The sequence below is a fragment of the Aquila chrysaetos genome, chromosome 19, assembly GCF_900496995.4.
Source record: "Aquila chrysaetos chrysaetos chromosome 19, bAquChr1.4, whole genome shotgun sequence".
In the NCBI taxonomy this organism is placed as follows: domain Eukaryota; kingdom Metazoa; phylum Chordata; class Aves; order Accipitriformes; family Accipitridae; genus Aquila; species Aquila chrysaetos.
In genome coordinates, this window is record NC_044022.1 from 18,308,499 (window position 1) to 18,334,707 (window position 26,209).

A 26,209-nucleotide genomic window follows, 5' to 3' on the forward strand; every position below is an offset into this window, starting at 1 on the left:
AAGTAACAGGTGGATGTTACGAGGAGAAGAACTTCTGGCCTTACCAAAACTCAACTCAATTACAAAGAAGGAAGGTTTATAACTTGTACATTTTGCCCACAAGTTGCAGAAAACTTTAGATAAACCAGAGTATCCTCTCTTTGATCGTACAGGAATATGGGGCATAAGATTAGGTCATCTAAATCCAGTCCTCCATCAGCAACTATGGCCCTTCACTGTTTATAAATTTATCACACTATTTTAGTGTGATAGGCTTTTGGTAGATAGATTTATCACTCTACTCAGTGTGATCGGCTTTCTGTTCCCAGAACTCCTATTGAAAGCTGTTCTGCAGTCTCGTTTGCTCTTCTATTTCTAGCAAACTTATTTATTCATCACCAGCCTACGCTTGTTTGTTCTTGTATTAATATTTTTTGTTAGTTTACATAATTAGAGGTACAGATTTCATGTACGCAAGCTGTTGACAGACTGCAGTATAGACAGACCTATGGCACCTTGTGAGGGTGAGAATTTAGACTTGTCCACAACCGTAGCAATAGTTACAAGTTTGCCAGAGGACGGAGTTCTACCCTGCTGCGATCACGGCTATATTGTGGCAACAGATTATATTGCAGAAGCGGTAGGAGGGGATTTAAGAGCAAAAAAGAAAGATAATCTGAAAATATGTAAGAGAATTTGTGCTCATGTTCACTAGCTATTCAGTGTTGCCAGTGTCAGTTATTTTAGAAAATAGCACAACATTTTTTTTCTTTCCCTGCGAACCTTAGTTCCTGATAGCGTATGACTACAAGTACATATTTTATGAAAAAAAGGTTTCCAGCCTTCATTGTTGCAGAGGAACAGCTGAAATGTGAATCCAAAGGCACAAAAAACCTTAACCTATTATTTTGAAGGACAATTACATCATTTATTCAGGCTTAATTAACAATTTTCTGACAGTCAGTGTTGTCAATAGGCAATTCTATGAAAATACGGAGTGAAATTAATTTTAAATTTCACAGTATTGTAAAAATTGCCTGTATACTTTAATGTACTCTGGTGCAATAGTATAAACAAAACCTAAAGATTACGGTTTTATTCAAGAAATAATTTAAAACTGATCAGGCATCAGAGAAGAGCCATGAAAATAATGAAAAGACTGAAAAACATGCCTTGTAAAAAATGGTCAAAAGGACACATCTATAAAGTTACTAAGGAGAGGGTTAAGTGATATTTTGGGGAAAAAAAAGCTTAAAAAAAGATTGCTTCTAGAATCTAGGAACAAAAATAGATGCATTGGTCAGAAGGTAGTTTGGGCAACTTCTAATCTGAAATGAGAAAGAAACTCAAACAATGAAAATTGTTTCCACCCTGCAGAGGGTGGAAGCAAGGACAGGTAGCCTGGGAGGAATACAGAGAAATTGTCTGAGCAGCCAGGGAACAGGTTAGGAAAGCTAAAGCCCTGATAGAATTTGATAAAAGGAAGACCAGGGAAAATGTGGGCCCTCTCTGGAAGAAAACAGGAGACCTGGTTACCTGGGACGTGGAGAAGGCTGAGGTACTCAATGACTTTTGTGCCTCAGTCTTCACCAGCAAGTGCTCCAGCCACACTGCCCAAGTCCCAGAAGGCAAAGGCAGGGACTGGGAGAATGAAGAACCACCCACTGTAGGAGAAGATCAGGTTCGAGACCACCTAAGGAACGTGAAGGTGCACAAGTCCATGGGACCTGATGAGATGAATCCGCAGGTCCTGAGGGAACTGGTGGATGCAGTGGCTAAGCCACTATCCATCATATTTGAGAAGTTCGGGCAGTCCAGTGAAGTTCCCACTGACTGGAAAAGGGGAAACATAACCGCCATTTTTGAAAAGGGAAAAAAGGAAGACCCGGGGAGCTACAGGCCAGTCAGTCTCACCTCTGTGCCCAGCAAGATCATGGAGCAGATCCTCCTGGAAACTATGCTAAGGCATATGGAAAATAAAGAGATGATTGGTGACAGCCAGCATGGCTTCACTAAGGGCAAATCGTGCCTGACAAATTTGGTGGCCTTCTATGACGGGGTTACAGCGTTGGTGGATAAGGGAAGAGCAACTGACGTCATCGACCTGGACTTCTGCAAAGCATTTGACACTGTCCCACATGACATCCTTGTCTCTAAATTGGAGAGACATGGATTTGATGGATGAACCACTCAGTGGATAAGGATGGTTGCACTCAAAGAATTGCGGTCAACAGCTTGCTGTCTGAGTGGAGAGCAGTGACGAGTGGCGTTCCTCAGGGGTCAGTTTTGGGACTGGTGCTGTTCAACACTTTTGTCGATGGACAGTGGGATTGAGTGCATCCTCAGCAAGTTTGCTGACAACGCCAAGCTGTGTGGTGTGGGTGACATGCTGGAGGGAAGGGATGCCATCCAGAAGGACCTTGACAGGCTTGAGAGGTGGGCCTGGGTGAACCTCATGAAGTTCAACAAGAAGGCCAAGTGCAAGGTCCTGCACATGGGTTGGGGCAATCCCAAGCACAAATACAGGCTGGGTGATGAGTGGATTGAGAGCAGCCCTGAGGAGAAGGACTTGGGGGTGTTGGTTGACAAGAAGCTCAACATGACCAGGCAATGTGCGCTTGCAGCTCAGAAAGCCAACCATATCCTGGGCTGCATCAAAAGAAGTGTGGCCAGCAGGTTGAGGGAGGTGATTCTCCCCCTCTGCTCTGCTCTGGTGAGACCCCACCTGCAGTACTGCATCCAGTTCTGGGGCCCCCAACATAGGAAGGACATGAACCTGTTGGAGCGAGTCCAGAGGAGGGCCAAGAAGATGATCAGAGGGCTGGAGCACCTCTCCTGTGAGGACAGGCTGAGAGAGTTGGGGTTGTTCAGCCTGGAGAAGAGGAGGCTCCAGGGAGACCTTATAGCAGCCTGCCAGTACCTAAAGGAGGCCTACAAGAAAGCCAGAGAGGGACTCTTTACAAGGGCATGTAGTGATAGGATGAGGGGTAATGGCTTTAAACTGAAAGAGGGTAGATTTAGATTAGATATTAGGAAGAAGCTCTTCACTGTGAGGGTGGTAAGGCACTGGCACAGGTTGCCCGGAGAAGTTGTGGATGTCCCCTCCCTGGCAGTGTTCAAGGCCAGGTTGGATGGGGCTTGGAGCAACCTGGTCTAGTGGAAGGTGTCCCTGCCCATGGCAGGGGGGTTGGAACTAGATGATCTTTAAGGTCCCTTCCAACCCAAACCATTCTATGAGTCTATGATTTTATGAAAATAAATGAGTTAACAGAAATTTTGGTAGATGTTCTACTACTGCAAAAACAAACTCCAGATTTGATGTGTCCTTACAAGACATGATGCAGTAAACACAACAACATATTGATATAAACCCTTGTTTTATGCAAAATCTCAGATCCATCACACAAGGCTTCTGCTGTCTCGAGTGGCCTTTTTACAAAAAAAAGAGGTGTCTTTTCAATGTTTCACACAACCCAAAAGAGTACTGCATCCCCAAAAAGCTAGTTTATGTCTCTAAACCATGGGCCCATCAGATAGCAAGTGAATTAGGAGTGACTTAAAATCCTCCTTGGTGCAGAAACACAAGGGGTAAATGAGGCAAGAAGAAAAAAAGAAGAGAGAGAGAAGGAGAGAAAGAAAATTACCATGGAAGTTATCCTAGCCTGGGATACAGAGCACTCTGCTGCTTCAGACCTGTTTTATATGCTTCACTGCAATGTGTTCAAGTGCTCAGCTAATGGATATATTTATGCAGAAAAGTTAGAGAAGTGCTTCTGTGGCCTAAAAGTGGTAGCCAGGCAGTTGGACAGGTGGTAAGTAAGTTTCCCAGGGTCAGATGAGGTCTTTGGCTGAGGAGGAATGGGCACCTGTATCTCTCAAGTTCCAGACAGTTGCCATAAACATTTAACTTGTCTTCTTTTTTAAGCAAGAAAGTGAGAAGCAGGCTGATATATCTCTTTGTTCTGCATTTGAGGTCCCTGACTGTCCATGAGCACTGTAATATTCCCATAATTAATAATATGCATGAAAATTGTTATAACCCTCTCATCTAGACAATAATGTGTTAAACCTGTGTTATGTTTAGAAAAAAAAAATAGAGGCTCTTTATTATGATGGCAGAATTGAAAGAGGAAAGTAAGGAATTCATTTTCAGTGCTATAACAGATGTAATGTGTTCCTGCATGATTCTAATTAATGCACTTAAGAAATAGTCTTGTGGCTGTTACTCACCAAATGATACTTTGTAACGTTTCAGCTGTTCTTCATGTTTCTTGGCCAATTTATAAATTCTATTGCTATATCCTTTTAAGGCTTCTCCATAATCTCTACAGTCGAATGGAATGACCTGGGAATCTGCCAGTTCATAAACCAGTTTGCCTCGTAACTGTGCAATTGTTAGCTGTTTCTTGAAGGTGGGGTCATAAAATTTTTCCACTAACTCAAAGGTCTCATACACAGTGTGATAAACAGGATAATTGCTGAATTTGTCTGCTTTCTGAAAAAGAGCAAGGAAATTTGTCAGTGCCCTGTATTCTAACTGCAGTTAAGGGATGTATTGATCACTTAATGACTATGATGTTTTGCACAGTTTCCAAATCAAAAAAGCTATTTGCTACAAAACACAATGTACTATCTTTCCATTTTTGTGTGTTCATTTTAAGAAACTAAAATAACCTGAATCGATGGACTGTTGCACAAGATTAAGTGAGCAGGCTTCCTTCTTTGTCTACACAGACCTGCCTTCAGTTCTATCGTACACAGATTGCCTTCACTAAAAGTGAAAACACTTTGGGGTTTTGAATAGCAGAAGTCCCTGATCATGGCCCCTTTTTATCTTGTGTAGTTATTTCTGAACAGAATCAAGGAAAATTTGTATATTAAGGGGCCTACTAATAGTATGGTGGAATGAATACACCTCCAGTCAGATTCTATAAATACCTTTCTGTGAAGTTGAAAGCCTATAGAATATACACATCACTGTAACATGTTGTATTCTCTAACCATTTAGGTTTCTTACTGAACTATGAAATGGCACTGATACACAAATGAGTCAAAGATTCTTTGAAGCTTTTTTGTTAATCATGTATAAATGCTTTTAAAAGATGACTGCTCAGCACTACCAAACTTCTTCAAACAATCTGGAAGACTTACCCTGTTCTTGGTATAACGGACTCTGCCTGATGCAATTCCCAGTCGCTGAAAGTAAGATTCAAAATCACTGCCTGATCCCAGTTTGTTTATTCTACATGTAGAAAAGAGAACATCTTAGTGAGAGCACTTACTGTATAGTATGGTAGTAATTAATGCAAAATGCAGATTTTTCAAAGAAATGGAGGTCAGTTCTTCTGGAGGGCACATCAGGGACACTAGTAAGATCAGAGACAAGCTAAGTGGCAAGCTTAATTAACCAATTTTATTCCACCACACTAATTCAGCATCCAATATTTCTAGGAAGATCTTTTAAAGGTAGCAATGCTGATTGTGACACTGACTACATTTAAAAACAATGTGCACGTTATGCACAAGACCCATAAAATTGTATCAGATATGTCTCTGCAATCTTAAAACATTGATCATCTATTTCCAAACTAATATGAATTGGGCAGCAATATATGTAAAGACAGATGTGTTTATATACTTAGCATATTCCACAGTAGAATCAAAGACTGATAAATAATTTCCACTGCAGGACACAATAAGCGTTGTTACTTACAAGTAAATATTGCCATCTGCTGGGTAGGTGTGGCAAGACAGAGGAAAAGAAAATTCTAATAAAGACGGATGTAATATTCTAAGTATTTTCAAAGATATATTTAAGTTTTATATTAAGTTTTAGGTTTATATGTCTAGCCTGGTGAATAATTGTTGTTTCTTGGCTAAAAAAGAAAAAAGTTTCTTCTGTTCCAGGTAAATTTCTTCCATTCCAGCTAAATTTCTTCCGTTAGTATAAAATTCTGCAAGGAACTCTTTGTATCAACTGAGAAAGATCAGATCTGGTAGCTTTTTCAAAAGGAAAACATTTCAGCGAGTCTAATGAATCTAGAAACACATCTTACCCGGGCCTGAAAGATAGGGTAATACACGCAGAATGTTTTGGTCAAATTGCACAAAGGGGCAGTTCTATTTATCTTACATGAGTAATGCCACATTGTGAATACGATTTAGCCCTACGAGTCACAAGCTCAAACAGCGTTTTGGAGTTTTAATACCTTCAAATATGAAGTTTTAATACACTCAGATATAGATTTGTAATGTATTACATTTACATCCATTGTATAAACAAAGAATAAGTGTCATGAAAGCTTTTTGATTACCACTCTAGGCAGTTTCTTTCAACTGAGCATTTGCTTATCCTAACAATTTTGATATTATCTCGTCTAGTAGGGTGACTAAACTATATTTTGAACTCTTTCCCCACCCTACTCTTTTTTGATTGCTTTCCAAATTGCTTTTCTATTAATAAAAGGCCTTTGAAATGTGTGAGGTTTCATTTTACAGCAGGCATAGATGTCACCATCATTAAAAAAAAAAGTCATAAAATTTTATTTTATATTACTTTAAAAGATATTGCTAGAGAGTCACCTTGTACTAAAAGGTTTTGTATTGCTATCATCAATAGCACATCTTGAAAAATTCTGGAGAGTAGCCATGCTATGATATGATGAAAATATTGGAAAAGAAAAAACAGATTAACAACTTACCGGGGATAGCTATTATTTTCAGTTGCAGGATCTTTCTCAAGCCAACTCTCATAAAGAGACTTATTTTCATAACTCTCATCAGGGCTTAAAATCTGGAGAGGAAAATATTATAATCTCATTGGAAGTACCTCTAACTCAATTCATTATCAAAGGAGACCTTTACAGCTATCATCTGCATCATTCTTAATCAACGGCATTGCTGCATGCAGGGAAGTACACATACACTATTTACATGTCACATACATTTATGGATCCCAACCACGAAAAGCCATCTCACAGGTAGTTGGAACCAACCACAGACAGTGGTAAGAGCAGGTTAAAAGCTCAAGGACACTACATGGAGCTCATCCACTTCTGGGGGAAGTGGAACGTGGGCATTTCTAGGACTTCTTACCACCTTATAGCACTGTGTCTGTACACACACAACAGCATCGGTAACACTATGGAGCTCCTCCAGCAGCCAGGATACCCCAGCTGCTTTCCTTTCAGCAGGCAAGGGGAGATGATGGCCCTAACCCTGTGGAGGTTTGCCCCGTACAGCAGCAATATTCTTTCAACAGGCTGAGCCTGAAATTTTACTGCTTTTCTATAGGAAGGGTAGAAAAGAATTGTGCTAGAAGGAAGGGTCAAAACCAGTCATCAATTATAGTACAGCAGTGCCAAGGGGACTCAACCAAGACTGGAGAACCATTGTGCAAGACACTATATGTACAAATGTAGGTTCCACCACTACCTTAAAAAAATCGAAAAGCTATGTAACCAGGATAGAAAAGGTAAGTATTAGTACAGCCATCATACAGCCAGGAAAACTATGAAAGAGTATAAAGTCAGTTGATCAAAGCTCTTAGAAAATCTGTGGCAGAGGTAAAAATAAATCAAGACTCTGGCCCTGGTCTCCATCTACACTTAAACAACCTTTAGTAGATGTGGTCCTTTAAATGTAAGATTGGTTATGAAGTGCAGAGGATTGGGAGGGGGGGTTTTTTTGTCCCCCAAAAATACAAAGCATAAATGTTCATGGCTAGATGCATGGTCCCACAGTATTGTTGAGACTTAAATCCTGCATTGAAAAATACACAGACTCCAAATTGAAAATCCAGAGAGTTCTGACCTCCGAGAGTACATCACCAGCTAGCAGAAAAATAACAACTTTGTGAAGTAACTGCTTGGCTGCTGTCATTTTCAGGGCACTTTAGTCAAGTTCTAGGGCTAAATTGAAAATGGCACATTAATAAGTGCAAGCTGAACTCTGACATATGGTAGTAAAAGTACTCCATGCTCTGGCAGAGATGTTATTCTGACAGCTCTGGTCATGTAAAAACCATTGGCCATTTTTTTAATACAACACGAGAGCCTAATAAAACATACTATTTGGTCTGGCTTAGTTCCAAATCTAGAATCGGCATAAGCTTACTGCTACCTTAAGGGAAGATGCAGAGTTCTTTAAGCATAAATACAAAGTAAGAAGTGATGATCAGAACAGGGGAATTGGAGTTCAACTATTGCAGATGCTGGCTGGTGGTGATCAATTGTCTAAAGCCTAGCAGTAGAGCAGGGCCAAAAAAGACTGTCAACAGCTCAATGTTCCATCTGTATGCTGAGGACCACACTTAAATGCAGAACTCCTTGAAAGATGACACTTCATGTGTATGCTACGTTTTTTTGGTGAGAAGTGGCTCACTAAAAAACAAGAGCAAAGACATCTTGCAATGTTGGATAGTTGGATGTTGGACTCTTTAATATGAACAGAAACAGATTTATTTTGGTCATGCATAATCACCTGCCCTAATGTTCTCTCACATACTGGGCTTCCTGAATGAAACTCAATCCCATGCAAAAGCCTAATGCAAAGCATAGGGAACATTTTGGTCCCATTTATGCTGTTTCCAAGAATTAACTAGGACTCCTTGTGAGAGACTGAAAGAGTTAATGTCTCAAACGTTGTGGTGGGGCAAGTTCTGCTTAAAGACAAACCCTGCACAGCAAGGAGCCAAGGTGGAAAGCCCGTCAGCTCAGACATCAGCAACAGGAGGGGGAGGGCGTGCTGGAGGGTGTGCAGCTCCGTGTTCTGATCAGCTGTTCTGTTACAAAGATCAAACAATGGCCGCATCTGCAGGGAAGAAGTTACTCCACAAACGACCCCCAAGCCCAAAGGCTCACAAACTGCTCACTAACCTGACGAGTTCGGGTGCCCGCCCGAAGGAGAGGCAAGGACGATAAAAGGACACAAACTGAAGCCCCCGGTGCGCAAATCCACCGGGACTGGACCCCTCGGCTGACTGAACCAACGCTGGACCCAGGACCGGTGAAATCTTTCTATCTTCCTTTTTCTCTCTCTGTCTTCTTCTCTCTTTCCTTTTCCTTTTCCACAATCCCTACACCTCATCCGTTTCAAGAAATAAACCGTTGACCAAGTCGGAGACTAAGAGTGGATCCAGACACCCCTAGACCCTTCTCTGAGGAGGAGTCTGGAAAGCAAGAGGGTCGGCTCTGAACCTCGTGACTCAACGGGAGGGATCTCCTTATTCCCTGAATTGATGTATATGGTTACAGGGTTTACAGAAGTAGTCTTATGCCAATTCCTGTTGTGAGAAACCCTGCCACCTACTACCACGCCTCCCCAGTTCAGTTTGCTTCTGTCATAAATAAAATCTTTAACTGATCATTTGGTGTCGTTTCACCTTAATTTAGCCTGAGGGAATTTTGAATTAAACACGACTCCCTGGTCTGTCCAGTCTGGGTTGTGACACTCCTGAGGTGCACAGGACTTCTCACTATTCCTGTTCAAGGAACTAACAACCAGGATATGTAAAGACTTAATGGGTTGAGGCTTTGATGTGTACATTTAGCTTCCCAATGTCATCCAAATCCAAATGCATTGCAGTTGAAATAGCAAAACAAAGAACATAATCACTCTGTCCTAACCTTCTAGCCCTTACAGAAATTAGGGTTTTTTTCAGATTAGTGGAAAAGACACAACTGATTAGCAAAGGTACAAACTGTAGTCTTTGTTTATCTTTATAAGAGGCTACCTAAATGCAAGTGAAGAGAATAAAAAAAAAGAAAATTAAGCAGATCCCTCTGCAAAACAGAGCTTCCCTGTTCTAGCTGTTGCTTTAGTTTGTCTCCCTCTTTTCCTAATCCAATTCACTGGAATTTTTAGAGACCTCAAGAACAAAGATATTTGAACCCTCAACTGAATTTTATTCTGTGATACTAGAAGCAGTGAGCCAAGTAAAAGATGTGCCACATTTCTACACGATCCATCAGTCATCTGTATACATGTTTCTATGCCAACAAAAACGGTGTCCTAGCTAGAAGTGGTCCTTCAGCAAACACTCTTTGGTATCCCTGACTTCTCTCCAGGAGTCCATCAAAACATCTTTTTCCTTGGGAAAATTCCAACAATCTCTATGAATGATCTTACAGAAAAGTTCAAAAGAGTGTAAGTGTTCTAGAGAAAGGTTTCACAGCCTGTGATTTATGGATCACTGGAGGTCACTGGTGGCCCTTCAACACTGGTAGATGAAAGATGGTTCAGAAATGAAAACTACAATGTTGAATTACTGTAAAAACTGAACCATGATTTTGTTTTTCAAAAAGATCATAGAATCATAGAACAGAATCATAGAATGGTTTGGGTTGGAACGGACCTTAAAGATCACCTGGTTCCAACCCCCCTGCCATGGGCAGAGACATCTTCAAGTAGACCAGGTTGCTCAAAGCCCCATCCAACCTGGCCTTGAACACTGCCAGGGATGAGAGGCCGTCCCAGGTTTAACAGCAAAAAAAGAGGAAAACACTCCTCTAGACAAATGTGGCAAGGAGCATTTCAAATTTATTTAGCGAGACAGAGGAAAAAAAATGAGTAAAAAGAAAAAAAGGATTTCAGATTAGATTCTTTGGACAGAGATAAAATGATAAAACTGGGGAAAATGCTCTTTGACTGTGTACAGAAAGCAGAGAACAGCAGAGAGACAGAACGTTGTTGCAGAATCCTGCTCTGTGGAACAACAGAAAAGAAAAAGTAGTTGTGGGTTTTGTCTATAACGAGCTAACAAGAAAAAAAATAAATCTAAGACGTTCCAACAGTGGCTTTAAGGAGCTCAAGAAGTAGTCAGACTTTTCACTAACAACTCTCTACCATAAAATAATCCCCTTTATAAATGGGGCTATGAAGAATATGGATGAATATAATGTACTTCTAGGAGCTTTTTAGCAGGGAGACAGCATGGAATTATGGAGTAGTTGTCAGATTTTCTATTGTTTACATTATGCTTCTACTGTTAAAAGCTTAAATAACACTGAATAGGAAAATTTTCAAAACAGCCAGTCTCAAGTACTTCGTATGGTACTTTAATGGAAGTTTTCTGCTCAAACCCAGCAACAGTTGAATAGTTGACTTAAGATCAAGAGTGAGGTACTATTTTTAGCCCAGAGCATTTTTTTACTTTGTTTATCTTTTGCAGAAAAATGTATCCCTGGGTAAGTGGCTTGCTGCAGACAGAAAGTAAATTATTTTATCCAGAGCCTTGCAGCACAAGGGACATGGAAATTTTTATACGCAAACCAGAGTGCCCTTCAGTGTGTGAAGTGTCACACACAGCTAATGTTTGAACAAGCATAGCTTCTTCCCCCACAAGGAAGAAAGAGTAAGATAGAAAAAGCTGATAAGAAAATAAAATGTAGAAAAGAAATGAAAAACACAGGAATAGCACAGATAAACCACCCCACATTCAAACCATGCCATTTCCAGTGTTAAAACAAGGTGTACTGCATTTGAAAATAACTCAGGATGAATGCGTCTAGTGGGATGGGAGACTAGTAGCTGGAGTCATCCTACCAAGTGCCATTACAGTGCAAGTTTTTAGACTGGACCAAGTCACCTGGGCCCTCTTAATATCAGGGGGGGAAAATAGTTTGTGAGTTCTGTCTGTACAAGAGTAGACAACCACATTTGGTCAAATGAATCTCATCCTAAAGGTACCTATTTCTACCAATTGCCTTTAAAGGGAGCCTACATTGCTTAAGTCAGACAGAGATGTCTTCTGTTAATTGAGATGAATCCAGATCTGAGGATAGTGACAATGGCTCATGCTAGGTGCCTCATCTGGTTAACTCCTCATACGGCCAATGAAGTTTCATGCATTAATGGATCACAATCTTTCAGCCTTATGATAATTCATCCTGAGAGATGAAAGCAAAGGAGATATGATTAGACCACTTGTAATCATGTAAATCCATACATCCGGCCTGTTACAAAACCCACTCAATCCTTCAATATTTATCACAGTATTTCAGGGGCTCAGTGAGATATGAAGGAGATTCAGCAGGAACAGACAGAGAGAAAATGGTAGCCAATGTGAAAATGAATAGATTCTCTTTTGCACATGAAACGGAAATGTAAAATGCAATTTATTTCCTTGAATGCTTATCACTTTAGAGAATTGTTCTTGCTCAAGTGTTTTATTATCTTGTTTTTATTGTTATTATCTTTACTATATATTGCAAATAATATTCCACTTATGTCAGTGACACATTCCAACCTTTCTATAAATACTAAGGAACTATGAGCCTGGACTGTGTACCACTGATGGGATATTTTGCTATTGATTTTGGTGGGATCAAGATTTTCCCAGCACAGCAATAAGATAAATCCAATATTATTCAATAATCCAATTTTATCCAACAAACTTGCAGTTTTACATTCTTAGAAAGTCACAAGCAATAGACACTCTGATTCCGTACCTCTTTTGTCAGATTATACACCAGTTTGTAGAGAAGAGGGGTGCAGTCAACTCTTAATGTGTAGTTACCTGAAAATGAAACAAAAAGACATGGAAATTTTCGCTTCACGTACCAGTGGCATTATCTTCTTAATGGATTAAGCCCTGCAGTCCTTTCTTAGACAAACTTCTTGACTCCAAGGCAAGAATTTAGATCTTGCCTCAGAATATGTACAGAAATAGACTACCTGGTCACATTGTATAAGCTGCTGCTACTACATGACAATGATGCATTGATTATAGTACATACGCAGTAATGTAGTTAAGCCTTCCCATAGTTCTAAAATAGGCCTAACTATCCCTCATTAGTTACAAGCCCTTGTCACTCATACGCTCCCTGAAGCTTGTGTTAAACAGAAGGCAATGGTAACATCCTACTTTTTGTAGGATGTTAAAAATAAAGTTAGTGCATGCAGGAACTGTGCAGGAGGAAAGACATATTCCCTGCAAGATGTTTTAAGAGTTCAATGCAGCTTCTTCTCTTATCATAAAGAGTACTTTTTCAACGTTTTTGCAGACTGTATCTGAAAGACAGGCCATCTTCTGAGTAAGAGACTTGCAAGATATTTGGCATTTTATATTTCAGAAGTCTTATCCAAATAGGAGGCAACAAAGATGCAGAGTAATGTTGTGACCTACTGTCTCCTAAACTTCCCCTTTTACCACCATGCTGTGGCTTCTACACTTTACGCCCATGAGATTTCCACATTACCTGCTGGCTATGTTGAGCTAGGTAGGTATCTCATACCGAAGTTGTCAGTTACAGCAGCAAGAGCCCCATCCAAAAGAAACTATCACTGCTTTTGAGGCAGGTAGGAACGTAAAGCAGTCTTCTCTATAGACTACAGCCACCGGACAGCAGCTGGGCAAACACCTCTGCCCTCAAATACAGACGACAACAACAAAGAGGGGAAGAGGGATGAGAAGGCTGGGACATAATAAAACATGAGCTGACAGATAACACAGCTATTAGGTTTTGATATGGCTTTAGACCTTTGGGTCATCCTTTGCACAATGTGTACTAACAAGAGGACTAGACTGACAATTACAGAAAACCCCATGATGATGGAAAAAAACACTAGATAATGTTAATGATGTTTCCAAGGAGAGTCTATATTTGAGAACTGGAAATTAAAGTCACAAAAATGCTCAAAAGGATGACCCACTATTCTTCTTTTCACTGCTAAAGGACAATGAATAGAAATAATTTGCTGTCCAAAACGTGGCATAAGAAGCGCTGTGGAGAATATATGATGATAAACAAAATAATTGGCAGAGTACCTGGATGCTATGGCTCTACAGGGGATTTTAATGCTCAGTCAGGTGAAAGATGTCCAAGATACTTAAAACAGTACACTGAATATGGTGTTTTTTTCCTTATTACATATTTCTTTTCCAGTGGTTTTGCTTTCACATTTTCTTTAACGCATAAAGCAAGAGACATGTTTGAATAATCAAGATTTAGAAGAAAATTGTTAAGGCAGCAGCATGTTGGCTGCAAACCAACTAAAAAAATATGTGTTACAATCCATGCTGAGAATATGAAGCAGTTGTAAAGCTATTATTTCATTCGTGAGATCTTCTAGGCGTGAAATTCTGCTCTACTTTTTACACAGCATGTAGGCTGCATAATTGAAGGAACAGCTCTAACCCTCCCTATACCCCAACTCCAACTGAGCATTTAGAAACTGGGTTTGGCTTTTCTTTCTTTCCAATCCTTTTGTGACAGACAAAATTTTCAGCTGACAGGATTAAAAAGAGTTCTTAAATATGCCTGTTGATACCCATTTTATTCACATACAGTAAGCCCAAGTAAGTTGGGTTTAACATAGGAAGAGGAATGCCCTAAATAACTGAGGTTATGATGCAGGACAGCTTCACAGGACTTTACTGACCATTATTTCAGCACAGATAACAGTAAATGAAGTCCTTCTGTAATAAAGTTCAGTATAATTTAAGAAGGATTTTTGTGATTTAGGTTATAGTATTGGGCCCAAAATTCAACGCCCAGTTTCTAAGCAGCATTCCTGTATGACAGACTCTTCTCATAATCTGAAGGGCATAGTAAATTGGATAATGGTGGATCAGTTTTTTTGTGAAACACTCTTCAGCGCTTGTTTTTCTAGAAGAGCCCTGCCATAATACATATGTAACTCCCTGCACATTCTCCCTGCTCATATCAATGAACAAAGGTGACCACACTGGCCCAAAGCACCAGAATGGGTCCCAGCCCCACAAAATGTAAGCCTAAGGCCTCGACACAAATTATCTTAAGATCGTAATAAATTAGCGTCCTAAAATATTATAATTCCAAAGGGAAAAGAGATGGAGCCGCAGGCAGAACAAGGAGAAGTCTGTTATATATTAAAAGTGTAATTGTAAATTAAAGCTAATGGAGTTAAGAGAGAGTTTCACATTCAGCCTGCTCAGTTCATTAGCACAGAATACTAAACTCCTCCAGAGGAGACATTCTGGACTCCAGGCACGTGGGCTGCAGCTCATGGATGGCACTATTTGCAACAAGAAAGCAATATGAGAATTTAAATTGTTCTCTCTCTCCACTTAATTCTGCATTTGCCACACTTATTTTGAACATCACATTATCTATCTTATGTTTGCCAGCTCTGGATGCAATAAATAATACACAGTGAACTATTAAAATTGACATCTGTGAAGTAAAGTGAGTTTAAAAATAAAAGACACACCTTCTATAGAAGAATCTGTGTTGACGTAAGCAACTGCCCGTTCCTGGAGGACTCTGGCATTTTCCTGGGGTTGTAAAAGTGTAATTATCACTTTCAATTAGTGTCATTTAGTCAAGAGCATGTTAAGTGCACTGTTTTTTACAGCATTACCTTTAAGAACCCAGTTAGGATAAGTAGCATAGTAGATAAGTAACTAATTATATTAATGTTTGAGGAAGGGTCAATAATCTGGGCACATGAAAAGCACTCCTGCTTTCTGGGACTTAATTTGTTGTCGAAAACATCCACAAAATGCAGGTGCTGCCTGCTGCATCACACAGGACCAAAATGGAACAGGAAAATTACTGAACGCCATTGTAACAGGGTAAATGAAGGTTATACGTGTGTTTTAACTCTGCACTTGCAGTGCTTTTTGAACATGCAACACGTGACTGTGAGGTCAGCCAGAATTCCTCCACAATTTTCATCCTTAGTTATTCATGTTGCTGTCATTTCTACACTCTTCCATTTCAAAAAGGGATAAGTCAAAGCACTGACATTTCCTATTAAAATGAATTTGACTGACTGTTTTGAGTCAACCAAGCATTGCTTTCATGTTAAATATATACACACACTTGTTTAATTTTTTGCAAACTCGTAATTATGTTTGAAATTGATATTCTGATCAGTAAGTGGTATTTTACTAAGTCTTGGGTTTGTGATAGATATTCTAATCAGGTTAGTAATTGTTACTTGATTCATTCATTTTATAACCCAACTAATCATTTGTAAGTCATGTGAACCAAAAATTGAATTGGCAATTGATAACTTCATAACAAAATTAATATCTTTAAAACAAACAGTGGAGGAGATTCTGCAAAAGAATATGAAGGGAGGGAGCAAGCCTGTATATGCATACATGAGGCCTTGCATATATGCAAAAGCATATTTGCAACATAAAGAAATTCCTTCATTTATGAGCAATGGAGATTGTCTATGTAACAAAAGGATGTTGCCACAGTTGCACAGTCTTTTTCTTACACAGAAGACAGTGAATATCATGGGTTAATTTTCCTCAAGATTTACTACATGACAGATCTGGCAGCTGCAGAAAACGTGAATGTAAGCTGTGAGGAATGTCTCTAGAGAAACTGAATCTAATTTAGGTGTCAAAGAGTAGGAATGCACACCACCCAGATGAAGCAAGAAAAGAATAACATAAAAACATTGAGGTTCAAATATGAATTGTGCTCATGGCTTTCTAACCTAGTAGAGCTGCTGTTTCATGAAATAATGGATGATAGATTACTAAATATTAAATTATTAAACAAAAAACATTATAGAACAGCAGTAGCAATATGTGAACAAATCAAACATAAAAAGAACTCCTAATTTATTCATGACTTGCTCAAGAGAAATTGATCTTTTAAGTGTCATTGTTTTATATTCCTCATAGTTAAAACAATTGTTTTTTCTTGATAGCATCTAAATATGTGCACAGATACATAGACAAAGAAATCACAAATAAAGTTTTATATACTGTATACTTTTGTTACCAGTGGAGTTCAGGTGGGATGAAACTTTAATGTCAACTCTTTAAAATCTCTCAGTAAATGATTTTAAAGATAATTTCAATGATGCTTTCTTCATTTAATGTCCCATAAACCAACAGTAAGATGCAGAGAGTCTATTGCAGCTGGAAGCCAAACAGTTTATGGGAGAAAGAATTAGTGCAAATCCAAAGGAATAGAAATCTCAGCTTTATTAACAGAAAATGATGGAATACCTTTGGTGTTTGGGAGCATATTTCTGGTTTGTTCCCTTCTCTGACGTGTCATTTTGCTATGTAATTTTGTGGTTTACGGAAATACATGCCAATAAACTCAAACAAAAAGATTAAAATATTTTATTTTACAGATTTAGAAAGCTCTATCCACACATCTAAATATAACCTTGTAAATAAAATTCTAACAGAAGAACAAGACAACACATTTCTGTTAAACCATTCAGTACTAATAAATTGACATAGTTCAGCAGAAATGTGTTTCATCAGACAATTTTCTGCCTGCTCTATTTCTAATTTGGATTTTACAGACAAAGCAATGAAAACTCTTGCAAGACCTATATTTCTTACTGGGGCTGAACAAATCCACTTACAGGGTTAAGAACTGAACATGCCCAACAGGGAAAGGAAGAGAAGAACATTCAGAACCTCACTTCTGAATTTTCCAACATCTTTCTATCAGGCAGGAATATAGTCAGGGAACCTACTACAGAATTAATCGATTGTCCTGCCACTGAGACTCTACAATACTAGAAGTTTCACAGGAATTTGGAACTATTCACTCATAGATTACCTACCCTTTCATTTGCCCAAGAGGATTAATTTCCACACAAAGGGCTTGGTGTGCTTATGGATCACAGGTACATGTGGTCAGTTTTTGTGCCTCAGTTTTATGTCCTGTGCTTTATTTCATAGCCTTGAGGTATGACTGAAGGTGTGACACAAATAATGAACATGCTGTGTTTACATGACCTGGACTTTAGTTTATAGAAACTAAGGAACTTCTCAAATAGAAAGTTAGAAAATAAACCAATTTAGGTTACATAAAATGCTATCATTCTGTTAAATGAAGGGATAGATTTCCACATAGAGACCACTGAGGGACATTAGCTTTGAATCAGAGTAGATTTTTAAAAATTAGAAGAGTTAGTGCACTTATGTTGTAAGAAGTTAGGTAGGTAATTTTTATAAATATATGAGGGCCTCACAGCACCTGAAGGAGCCTGTTGTGCTCCAGTTTTACCTTGAAGATATTGACTGCATCTAGGTATAGATGCCACTGGGTACTGCAGCTGCCTGCAACAGACTTTCAAGTTTTGTTTTCTTTACACTATTTTTTATTTACCTCAGCCCATTCTGTGGAACCCAATAATCCAAATTCTTCTGCATCCCAGCTAGCAAAAATAATAGTTCGCTTAGGTCTCCAACCTGCAATCACATAGTTAAACTTGAAAATTCAACTGAAAGTTAAAAAGTCTAGTGAAAGATCACCACAGTTAATTTAAATCACTTTAAAAAAATAGCACTTAATTGATATAGCAGTAAAAAAAATCCTCTCTAAACTCCTTAGAGGAACATATTATTGCAGAGGCATTTCTTCCTAATGCAGTAATTTCATTCCACACAACTAAGAGGGTACTATTACACTGATGAGAGACGTGAGGGAATAAATTCAGCCAGCTAAGATGCAATGCTACATATGCATCTCTTCAATGAATTTGCATCTTTCATAATGAAAAATACAACTTTCTGTAGAGGTGAAAAGTTAAATCAACAAAACTACTCATGGGAACATTCAACACAGTTCCTCAAAGATGCTGTTTTCCATATCCATCATTTTATGTCTATAATAAGTAAGTTACCTTCCATCTTCATTTTACCAAAACTCCGTACAATCTCTTGCAGAACAGCTGCACCCGTAGTTGGATCGATACCACCAAATACCCAAGAGTCTCTATGACCTCCTAAAATAATATATCTGTCTGGAAACAAACACACAATATCAATCCTTAATTAAAAATGCATTTAGGTTACCTGTATTTCCTTTGATTGCATACCTACTTGTGTCAAACAAAATACGAAGTTTAATACCAGTGCTACAAATTTATTTTTTAAGGTAATCTGCAATCATTCACTTACTCTACTGAAGAATATATATGAAGACAAGAAATATTTTATACATATTTTTCCCCTTAAAAGTCTTTTATATATATGACCTGCTACTATCAACAATAGTATGTCGAGGTCCCAAATCATCACTAGTTTTCTGTACTTTGCATTGTGTTAATTTTTGCAAAGGCAAAATGTATGAATGATGTAAGAGGGAACCTACTGTAAAATGACAGGCGTTATAAAAAAATTCTCTGACATCTATCATTCTAGCATTCCCATTCAAATATATTCTTGGGAATGCCAATGAAAAACAGTGTGATGGGAGGGACAGGACAACTATTAAGGGTTTGTCAGATTCCATATTATCCGGCTACCTAAAAAACTTGAAGTTTCTTGCAACATGAGAACAATTTCACCAAACACAAAATAAAGAAGGAATTAAAATCATCAAGCACCTGATGCTCACCTGGTTCCACAGCTCCTCTGAGGATGCCAATGACATTGTAAATTCGTGTTATTTTATTGTTTGTATGAACATGCATTCTGACTTTTCTGAAATGAAAAGCAGTATGGAGTAACTATTTCTGACTGAGAAGGCAATAAAAAGTCAATGTTAGTAACTTGTAAGCCAGAAAGTTTGTGCTTCTGTTCGGTTTTGTGTGTTCAGTACTGGTCTAACCTGTCATGTTGTATCAGTGTCCCATTTTTTATTTCAGGTTAAGCTGCTGACAGAAAGATGCCTTAGAAACAACCCTATGAAGTGGGCCAATCTATAAACTTTCAAACATTTACAGAATTTATTGAATTGTTATTTATGGGAATCAATCAGATAATTGTGTATTAGAGGAGTAAACTGAGAAGCATATACAGTAATTAAAAACACATTTGCATTTTGACCAAAATGATAATTGTGGATATACTTATTTTTATAAAGAACACACTTTGGGTATCTAGCACAATTCCATGTAATAAGATAGAACTTGGAGAGAAGGTCATTAGAAATATTCATCCAGGAATAAACTGAAATCTCTGTTTAGGACAGCAGATCTAAGTGATCAAGATTTGTCAACCCTCCATCCCACCCACCTCAGTAAAATCCGCTGTGAAATTTTATAAAAAGGAAGGAAATTTGAGTATTAGGAGAGCTAAAAATAATGTAGTATTCAGCCCCTCTTAACCTGTAGAATAAACAAAGCATCAAACAAAGCTTTTTTTGTGTCTGGCAAAACCCCAAGAGTTTCACATTTGAAGTTATCTTTTCAGCAGCAAATCTGCATAGCTGTCAAAATCAAAACCTACTTCAGGACAGCTACTGGATCTTTGCCCAGAAAATTACTGATACCAGCGCCTTCAGCTTGCATATACTTGCACACTTTCCATGTGCAAGTGACTTTCTACCTAGACTCAGAAGGTTCATTTTGATATGGAGCTACTCTGAGAAAGAAGTATATGTAGGATTAGCCATATTTACAAAAACTGTTAGCCTATCAAGTAGGAAGATGTTATAAAGTGCATTCAGAAATATGTCCCATGTATATGTTTTGTGGATGAATCATATTGTTTCTTTTCTCACTGTTGCTCTTCAAGACATTCCAAACAGCACCTTAATTATGTCAAATATGCTTTCTTATTTATTTATTCTTACTTTATTCATTTTCAGCTAGTGTTAAAGCAGAGCAGGAAAGAATAATGATCAATGAAGTCTTTATAAAATCATATATTCAGACATACTCTTGTTTTGCCAGAGGTGGAGCAGTGATAGTGATACAGGATTTTTACACACTGTTCATTGTGGTACACTCCCAGTCCTCACAGAATAATCTCTCACATAAACCGAAAGTATTTTTACATGAAAAAGTGAGAGAAAAGTGATCTTCAGCTTTATCTATTACAGCTTACCAGTTATAAACAAGGAAGAATGCTATGACAGTCCCTGACTGCCAGTCAAATCCCTGATCACCAAATGCAATTGTTACATGACTTGGTCTGCTGAAGAGCGACTCTGTTAGTGCTGAAGACCTGGACACTTGTATTTCTCTGTTAGAGCTGAAAAAATGTAAACCGCAAACATACTATTGCTAATCCAACTGGTCAAAGGCCAGTTCCTCCCAGACATATTAGTAAGATATATGTGCTTAGGGCTCTTCCGTCCTGTTGTTCTTCAGGGCTTTCAACCACGGGGCCTACCAGCTTTGGGGAACAGCTGATGGACTCCCAAATCATTGCCACACTTTACAGCTCTAAGTTCACAGAAACCCTGGGAGGCTTCCAGTGGACAAGGGAAACGTACATAGAAGAGAACTACTGAATTGTCAGTCCTTCCCTGTTGGACTGGTACAAGCTAGCTGTCCTATTGTCCCCTTGGTCATCAGAAACAGAAAAGAAAGACCAAACTTGAAGTGAGGAGGAACTTTAGGGTTAATCCAACAGTATTAAAAAATGTCTACTTACTATAGCCATTTTGAAAAGGACCAGTGAAACAATGTCTGAACCTTGAAGTAAGGATTAAAGTTGGAATGACAGAGCTGGACCTATACCCTCTGAATCTATCCATTGACACTGGGGACACTGAGCAAAACCATAGTTTTGATAATTTATTTTCAAATTCTAATAATTATCACCAAGTGTTGCCCATTGAGAAGGAAGTAAATTTCTCCAGAATATCTCTAGATGTACTGTTTCACAGTCTTTTTCTTGCTGAGATTTTTTTTTTTTTGCAATATTTTATAAATAGGCAAGTGTTAAAACAGACCTTGTAGAAGAGTTGTCTGCAAATCCTGGCCCTATGTTGTAAGACACATTGAGACTTCCCTTCCAGCTGCTGTCTGGAGCTGCAGGTCCTCCCATTGCACTGTTCAGTGAAAACCAAGACAAATGTAGTTGACCAGTAGGCTAAAACCTTAAATTCCCTTAATGATTACTGCACCTAAAACAAGGTGGGTTTACAAAATTCTTAAAAAAATTATGCCAGAAACAGATTGCTTTGAATTTTCCACGTTTTCTGAAGCACACACTACTACAAAAGAGTAATAAATACAAGTAATAGCATAGGTTTTACCAACATAGTATAAAAAATTTTGCTGCACATTTGTGAATACTGAATTCTGGTGAGGAGGACTGATGTATACTCACCGCAATAATACTTCTGCATCATGATATCCAATGGGATGAACTGGGATTTTGGGAATCCCTACACCTTCATTAACTTTATACCTGAAAGTATACTCTGAGAAACCAGAACAAAATGTTAAGTTTATAGTGTTCTTAGCAACTTTCACCAAACTGGAAATACTTTTGAACAATGCAGCCACATAGTAGCCATGAGCATGCATGAATTTTTTAATTCTTACATCATTTCTTAGATACTGCTTCTAGGAAACCAAAATGTAATGACAGAACCACAAACCCAATAGTGCATCTGCACAACTGTGTAAGAGAAATCCCCACATCTGATGCAAGGTTAGATTTGCTGTCCATCCATATTATTAGATCTCCTCAAAGGTGACTGTGGGAATACCAAGCTGGTGTGTGAGGTGAAGATGGCCCCTGTGCAGCCTGTGGGCAAGCTGCAGAAGACATCCACAGATGCATTTACCTATGCTGAAGACAGTCAGTGACTCTCTGAATCTGGTGGGCCAGACACACACAATCTATCCTATTTTTTCAGTAGGTTGTTGTCTTATCTTGTCTTATGCCCCCCAAAATGGTCACACAAGCCAGAAGCACCCCTGTATTCCCATCCCATCAGCAGACAGGACTCGCAGGCATCTTAGTTCAGACTGAGTTCAGGATGCCTACAAGGACAAGACAAGCTCATGGTGCCAAGTTTTGAAAGACTCTAGGCTACTGTTATTTTTACTACAGAAATTTTACTCCCTGTAAAGAGGATTTTAAACTGGTTTTGTGCTTGGAATTTAGGATCAGCCAGGAAACATACCTCCAAGCAAAGCTATTACTCCTCTTTGATGGTAGACTATAATCTAGTTTAAACTGGTCCTCTTGAGAAACACAGATATTTAAAAATGACTATAAATTCTCAGCCGTTTTCTGCTGCTTCACAGTCTGTAAACTCACTCGTCCTGCTTTTCTAAGAGTTACAAGGCTGAGATCATACAAAGAGATTTTCCTAAAAACTTACTTTCCCTGCCTAACTTAAAAGCAACCAGTTGAAATGACATACAGGTAGATCTTAGTCTACAACGGGAAAATTAAATACTGCTAAAAATAATTTTAAGCAGCTTTTTTCTTTGCATCTGTATTGAAAATGGATGAATTTCTAGTGCCACAATAACTTTCAGCACCAGTTTATGAAGTACTTGATGGCCCAGGGTACAGATCTTTCACTCACCTTTTGCAGGATAACCTGGTGTTAGAGGGTCCCCAGCTCCATTCAGGTTTAACACATTCCCACGCTGGGCTCCTCCACCTGGAAGGTTCCAGCCATCTGGATAAGCATCTACTCCTGGGGCACAGTAGTCAGCAGGGTCTGAATAAAGTATGATCCCTCGGGCTCCTGCTAATATGGCATTTTTAACCTGTGAAATTATTTGCTTTTAGGAAATGCCTTTTTTTTTTTTTTTTTTAAATGCAGTAATAAATCTGAATGTTGCAATTTACTTCCATGGGGAAGTAGCTTTAGAAGTTGTATATATGGAAGAGTGAAAATGACCACAGACTCAGCAGAACAAACCACAGTGAAACACAGCATGTTCATTATTAGTGTCACACCTTTAGTCATACCTCAAGGCTATGAAATAAAGCACAGGACATAAAACTTAGGCACAAAACCTGACCACTATCCCCACTGTCCCACTATCATCAGTTTTGTCAGAGTTGTTGTCTAAAGTCAGAAGAGTTAGTTATTCAGTCTCTGTGCTCCTTGTCAAATACTTACTTCTTCAAAGTACTGCAGTTCTATGGATGAAAGGTACTAAAACCCTTGGGTCTACAAACTACTCAGTTCCCTAAGCTAATCTCTTGCAAGAACTGTCTAAGGAGTTTGCCATCATCTCAGTCTCAGGAGATTAATACATTCTTCTGTTTTTATTGTTTTAAAGTTATTCTTAGAATGCAGTCACAATGGATACATTGCAGACTTCCTTACACTCTTATGTTCCAATTTACAGCCCTCATTATCTCCCACTGGCTCTATCATGAGCAGTGTCTGACCCACAGAGGAAAAAAGAAAACACAACCCTTACTTTGTTTCCTCTGAAGATTTTCCCATATCTGGCAATGACAATCTTTCCTGTGCAGGTAATTCCCATTTCACGCTCCAGCTTAAAAAAATCTTCAGTACGGCCATAATTCACATATACCAGATCTGCCTGCACAGAAAAAGAAAAGCAGTTTCATGGCAACTGGTCATTCAACAAACACAATATCTGATTTCAGAAATAAACAGTTTTATTCACTGTGTATGATACAGTTATTTTTTTGCATTTCTACAAGTGAGATCCAGTGCCCATAAAAATGATAGCAAAAGATATACATAATATTCTATAGGAAGCCTTGGCTCAAACTGCTGACCTTTCTATATTATCCTGCACTTAACAGCAGCCCTATAAACTGAGTTCGGAACCTAAATCAATGTACTTTGCTAAACTGACAAAATTCTGTGGCCATGAAAAAATAGTGGTATTCCTTGCATATGCATACACTCGCTATTATATGATTTCATTTATGCAATGCAGTGATGTCCCTGACTTGTTACCCCATGATGAATTATCAGATTGAAGGACTTTTGTAGCCTTTGAAGACATTCACTTAATCCAAAATGTCTTCCAATTTGATTTATATGTTGCTATTTCTACTCAAGACTTAAGCAAGTCCTCTCCATATGGTTGAGTAATGTGGAGTAATCTGAGATGTATCCAACATTTTCCATAAAGATAAAAGCTGTTCACTTATTATGTGATTCAGAGTTCTAGCAACTTGAGAAATCTTTTTTTGGTAATAGGAGACTTCTAACCTTCACACAATATGTGGCCTACCTGTCCTTAAGTGTTCTCTTATACTAATGGTTAATTAAAACTACAACAAATATTTTGAGAAGTTGGAGCAATCTGTCCCAGCAAGTGTTTCACAAAATATGACTTCAGCTAATAATACTCTTACATAATCTTTTTTCTTACCTCTGGCACTCCTTGTGCTGAAAAAGCATTATATGGTGGTAGTATATCAGTAACATTTTCATACCCCTGTGGAGGTGGTTCAAACAATGATGTATTGAAAATCTATCAATAAATAAGAGAAGTCTTTGGTCAGACACTCTACCTCCAGGCACAAGTTTGTACACTAAGCTTGGTTATTGCAAATGATATGCTAGATTACATAAATTGTTAGCAAAAAATACAATTCTAACCAGCACGCATAAGTTTAAACAAAAAAACAGCTAGGGATACATAGCTGAATTTTTGTAACAGAATGCAGATATGAATATAGAGAGGTAGATCATTTGTCAGAAGATGCTCATCAGTCACTGCCTGAACCTAAGCAAAGAAGTAGCTGAAAATTGCCAAGAGGTGGTGGCAATAAAAAGACACGTAGTTCATCCATGCCAACACAGGTATTTTTTTGTGATTACTTCCACCTGTATTATTACTCTTCTCTTCACCTCTTTGCTAGTTATGTTCTAGTTAAATGTGCTGCCTTTTATCACTATCTATTGTAACACTCATGTTGCCTCAAGATTCATGTCCACTTTTTGTCACCTTGTGAGATTATAGCTGAGAGATTGTTATGGGGTTTCTGGAAGAATTTCTCCATTCTTTCACCTCTAAGCTTATGTCACCCCCGAGCACATATTCCTTAGTTTCTGCCAGGGCTCTTCATCCCTACCTATGTGCTATGATGCTTCTCTAGCAGTCCCATCTCCTCTACCAGTCCCATCTCCTCTACCAGTCCCATCTCCTCTACCAGTCCCATCTCCTCTAGTCACTCAGGCTCCTTGCCAGATTTTACATCTACTTCTTTATTCCCCTGTGTGTACAAAATGGAGAAGGTGACTATAGACCCAATGTTCATTATTATTTAGGAGACACCATAGGAAGCCAGTAGGATCAGGTTCAGATCAAATAAAAGGAGGTAGTACTTCATACAGTGGACAGTATCTGTGTGGCATTCCTTACCTCAGCATGTTGTGGAAGCAAAAATTGTACAGATGTTCAAGCAGAGATTGGATAGGTACTTGGAAGAGAGGTCTAACAAGGGTCACTAACTGGATAAATACTTGGAAAAGAGGTCTAATAAGGATTCTTAAAGAGACTAATTGCACCATGCTGGATTTTTTATCATATTATAAAGCACACGCTGGGATGACTGTGTGGGAGAACAGAGGAAGACACTGTTTCTTTAAAGAAGTCTTAAATAAATATAGTTTAA

General features: G+C 38.6%; 1 protein-coding gene across 4 annotated transcripts in view; it reads right to left on the bottom strand.

Annotated features, from left to right (window-relative positions):
• The window catches only part of LOC115353458 (N-acetylated-alpha-linked acidic dipeptidase 2-like), a 43,504-nt gene that overhangs the window by 11,659 nt on the left and 5,636 nt on the right, over positions 1-26,209 (bottom strand). For 2 of the 4 annotated variants that reach the window (XM_030042905.2, XM_030042903.2), the window contains exons 4-17: positions 24,961-25,062; positions 24,028-24,153; positions 23,175-23,361; positions 21,959-22,052; positions 21,579-21,677; positions 19,293-19,378; positions 18,577-18,696; positions 18,060-18,142; positions 15,172-15,235; positions 12,429-12,496; positions 7,414-7,431; positions 6,681-6,772; positions 5,131-5,221; positions 4,210-4,474 (exon numbers count right to left, since the gene is read on the bottom strand). In XM_030042905.2, coding sequence (XP_029898765.1) covers positions 4,210-4,474; positions 5,131-5,221; positions 6,681-6,772; positions 7,414-7,431; positions 12,429-12,496; positions 15,172-15,235; positions 18,060-18,142; positions 18,577-18,696; positions 19,293-19,378; positions 21,579-21,677; positions 21,959-22,052; positions 23,175-23,361; positions 24,028-24,153; positions 24,961-25,062 — 1,495 coding nt within the window. The remainder of the gene's footprint in view (positions 1-4,209; positions 4,475-5,130; positions 5,222-6,680; positions 6,773-7,413; positions 7,432-12,428; positions 12,497-15,171; positions 15,236-18,059; positions 18,143-18,576; positions 18,697-19,292; positions 19,379-21,578; positions 21,678-21,958; positions 22,053-23,174; positions 23,362-24,027; positions 24,154-24,960; positions 25,063-26,209) is intronic. The other 2 variants (XM_030042907.2, XM_030042904.2) reach the window with 1 other exon arrangement.